The sequence below is a fragment of the Pteropus vampyrus genome, unplaced genomic scaffold (genome assembly GCF_000151845.1).
Source record: "Pteropus vampyrus isolate Shadow unplaced genomic scaffold, Pvam_2.0 Scaffold266, whole genome shotgun sequence".
Taxonomy (NCBI): Eukaryota; Metazoa; Chordata; class Mammalia; order Chiroptera; family Pteropodidae; genus Pteropus; species Pteropus vampyrus.
The window spans coordinates 1,034,265-1,037,993 of NW_011889047.1; the positions used below are offsets into that span (position 1 = coordinate 1,034,265).

Sequence of the window (3,729 nt, forward strand, 5' to 3'; positions counted from 1 at the left end):
TTTTTTAAAATATCCTTTGACATCTGAACTGATACTTAGGCGTCTGAGATTTGTCATGATGCTGTCTGCAGCTCTGCTCGACAGGACAGAATGTCTGCTTCCTTCCTTCGGTGTTCAGGTCACTTACCCCAGCCCTTAAATATAAATGCAAGGAACACGCCTTAGACCCTGACTTTTAATCCACGGAGCTCTGAACAAGAATCTGACCATTTTCTATCACTGATCGCCAAGACACTTCTTGCGCTGTAACCTCGATAATGGGCCTGAGGCTGTCTGCTTACAAGGGGTCACCATGAACAGTCACAATAGCAACGTGCAAAAATTCCTATTTATAACCAGCAACATGGAAGCGACACGGTGTTGGAGCCACGTACACCATCACAGAACCACTTTAGACCCCAGCAGATGGACGCTGCGGGCAAGCGCCCTCTGAACCGCCTATGCCCATTCCCATAGGGCCTTGGCAACAGCAGCCTATCAGGAAAGGCCAGTTCGCAAGTCAGGTGGAGTCACGCGAACAGGATTATAAATCGGCACAACCAATGGAAATTTCTGCAAACTGAACATTCTACTCATACTCACAGATGGTTACCAAATTTATACTGAACAGGAAAATTTGGCCCAATATAAAATACCACCTTACTGAGACATGCATCAAAGTTTTCAGTAATAAAAACCATCTGGCCTTCTAAGAAAAGATTTGGGGAAAAGACTAGAACAGAACTCAAACGTTGGTCTGATAAATACACGCCGAAATACAAAAATATGCCTAACTGCATTTTTTTTTTCACCAAAAACAGACTATTAAGTATTCACTTCATCCTGGGCCCTTTTATTTTAGGTAAATTTGTGATTCTTAAAGTAAATCTTATGGTAAAAGCAGTATTCATATTTACATTAGAATGCAGTCCTTTGCCCAAGTCCTTTGCTTCTATTATGACAATATTTCACAAGAAATCAACCAACCAATAAATCCACACACATTTCTTTGGGAAACTGTTCAAAGTAGAGGTCACATAATGTAATGCCTCTGGCTATACAGGAATAAAGGAATGTTCTTTAATCATCGTATCAGAACAGCAACCTTAAAATGCAAAATAGCCACAGGGTGTCTCTATTTTCCATATCAAGAATCGGAATTCATGCATTCTTTTAAAATCCCTTCAATTAGAAAACTGTCTTAAGTGATACTCACCACACCCCCTGCCAATTCAGTCTCCAAGTTAGACAAGTAAATTCACTTTTGTGATTGAAGTTGAATTTGGTGGGGTCGTTTGGTAAATTTGGATGCAGGAAAATATGAAACTCTTTGAATCCAAGTCTATAAACACACTAACTGGAGAAAGGCTGCTTTCTAGTCAGCTGTTCACCAACAGCATCTATCCCCAGCACAAAAAATCAGTTTCTGAAGAATGTGGCTGATTGTTATTTTTCATAGATGTGCCTGGTTCTCTCACACGTGTGTCTAAATACATCTGTATATGTACACACGTGCATGTGCACACAGCCGCGCACACCACACGTGTGTGTGTGTATCTAGCCACAGTGGTCTCTCTCATTTCATTTTACCTTATATTGTATAATTACAATAGAAAATGGGGCTCCACAGAGGGAAGATGGCAGCTTGCAGAAGCCCACAACGAAATCGAACACATAGTGTTAATTTTAAAATAAGAACAATGTTTACGTATAGCTAACTTTGCTACAACGTAAATAAACCATGTTGTGGAAACAACTGATTTATTTTTGCAAAGAGCAAGCTCATGTGAACAACAGTGTGTACAGTATTCAGTATGTAGAATGTTTAAAAGTTTATTTTATTAAAAGTGTCATTCCAGTTTCCCGCCACGGTGAGTAGTGGCTAAGCTACTTGTCGTGGGTCAGCCGGTCACGTGCTGTGACTCTGACTCCTTCAGGGCAGGGCTAAGCACGGTTTCAGGTCACCGGGGTTGCTGGCTCACCACACCAACAACCGTTACAGCACTGACATGCACCGGAAGTGACTGGCTTATCATCCTTGCAGGCAGGGGTCCAGACAATTACTTTCGTGTATTTTCTCAAAACGGTAACACTGTGGAGTAATACCGTCTACCAAAAAATATACAGAGGAAACGCTCCAAATCTTCTTTGCAGATTTTGGATCTGGAGCGAAGTAAGGAGCACGGAAATGAGCTACGACAGGACTGCACTGTCCTCTGTCGTGGACAGAAGGCACACGAGCTGTGACTGAGTAGCACAGGGAAGGAGGGAAGGGCGGGGTGAGGCAGCAGACCGAAGTAAACGTTACAGAAGACTTAGAGCTTGTGGTTTAATTTGACTTTACGAGAAATGCATATTATTTTAATGAAATAATCTGTAGAATAAATCTTTCATTTTGAATGTGAATCTAGTTTTGCAATGACATAAAGTGAAAGTATAAAGAAATCATTATTAAAAATTCACATTTTATATCCATGAGACTTGTCCATTAAAAAACTTCATATGCCTTGCTTTTATTTTGTTCTGTATGCAAATGTTTATTAAATTTGCCAAGACTGCAATGAAATTTTTTTAAAATATCCTTTGACATCTGAACTGATACTTAGGCGTCTGAGATTTGTCATGATGCTGTCTGCAGCTCTGCTCGACAGGACAGAATGTCTGCTTCCTTCCTTCGGTGTTCAGGTCACTTACCCCAGCCCTTAAATATAAATGCAAGGAACACGCCTTAGACCCTGACTTTTAATCCACGGAGCTCTGAACAAGAATCTGACCATTTTCTATCACTGATCGCCAAGACACTTCTTGCGCTGTAACCTCAATAATGGGCCTGAGGCTGTCTGCTTACAAGGGGTCACCATGAACAGTCACAATAGCAACGTGCAAAAATTCCTATTTATAACCAGCAACATGGAAGCGACACGGTGTTGGAGCCACGTACACCATCACAGAACCACTTTAGACCCCAGCAGATGGACGCTGCGGGCAAGCGCCCTCTGAACCGCCTATGCCCATTCCCATAGGGCCTTGGCAACAGCAGCCTATCAGGAAAGGCCAGTTCGCAAGTCAGGTGGAGTCACGCGAACAGGTGGCTTCTGGTCCCGGGTGGTCCCGGCTGGTCACGGTCTGTGATGCACACCAAGGAGACTGGCAGGTTTACTTGGTGTGACTTTCTCGAAGAGGCTTGCATCCGGTTACCAGGTGTAGGTTCCCCACAAAATAAAAGGAAGGGAAGTCAGAGAAGCGAGGCGAGCGTCTGCGGGGGCGGGGGGGGACGAAGGGGACAGTCCCTCAGCAGCCATCAGTCATCAATCTTCAAGGGCAGCTTCTCAGAGGTCCCCGGGGCCACCGGCTGGGACGAGATCCAAACGGCCGTCTCCTCCCCTCGGAGTACCTTCTCCCACTGGCTGAGGTTGTCCCTGGGGATAAAGGGAGATGGTGACAGGCGACGTTTGGGGAGGATGCCTGGGCTCTGTCACCACACTCGGCCACCCCGTCCTGAGCCTGAGCGTGGCAGTGTAGGCTGTCGTTCCAGCTCTGCTGGGGACCAGCGTGCTGGGGCCGGGCAGCCTTCCAGTGTGCCCTGGCCTGGACGCCTCAGCTCAGTGTCCCCAGAAGAGCCTCGAACCAGCACAGCATCTTGCCCCGCCAGCTCCAGACCACAAGGGCAGAAAGGCAAGCGAGGCTGGGGACAGGCCACGTCTTACCCAGGCAGAAGGGTGACCGGAAGAGGGGAGAGCACAAGGGCCA

At 45.7% G+C, this 3,729-nt stretch overlaps 1 protein-coding gene across 1 annotated transcript in view; it reads right to left on the reverse strand.

Moving 5' to 3' along the window:
• Positions 1-815: 815 nt before the first annotated feature.
• Positions 816-3,729, reverse strand: part of PDE10A (phosphodiesterase 10A) — a 193,373-nt gene continuing 190,459 nt past the window's right edge. Inside the window, exon 22 of the mRNA XM_023520439.1 lies at positions 816-3,398. Coding sequence (XP_023376207.1) covers positions 3,281-3,398 — 118 coding nt within the window. The 3' untranslated portion in view covers positions 816-3,280. The remainder of the gene's footprint in view (positions 3,399-3,729) is intronic.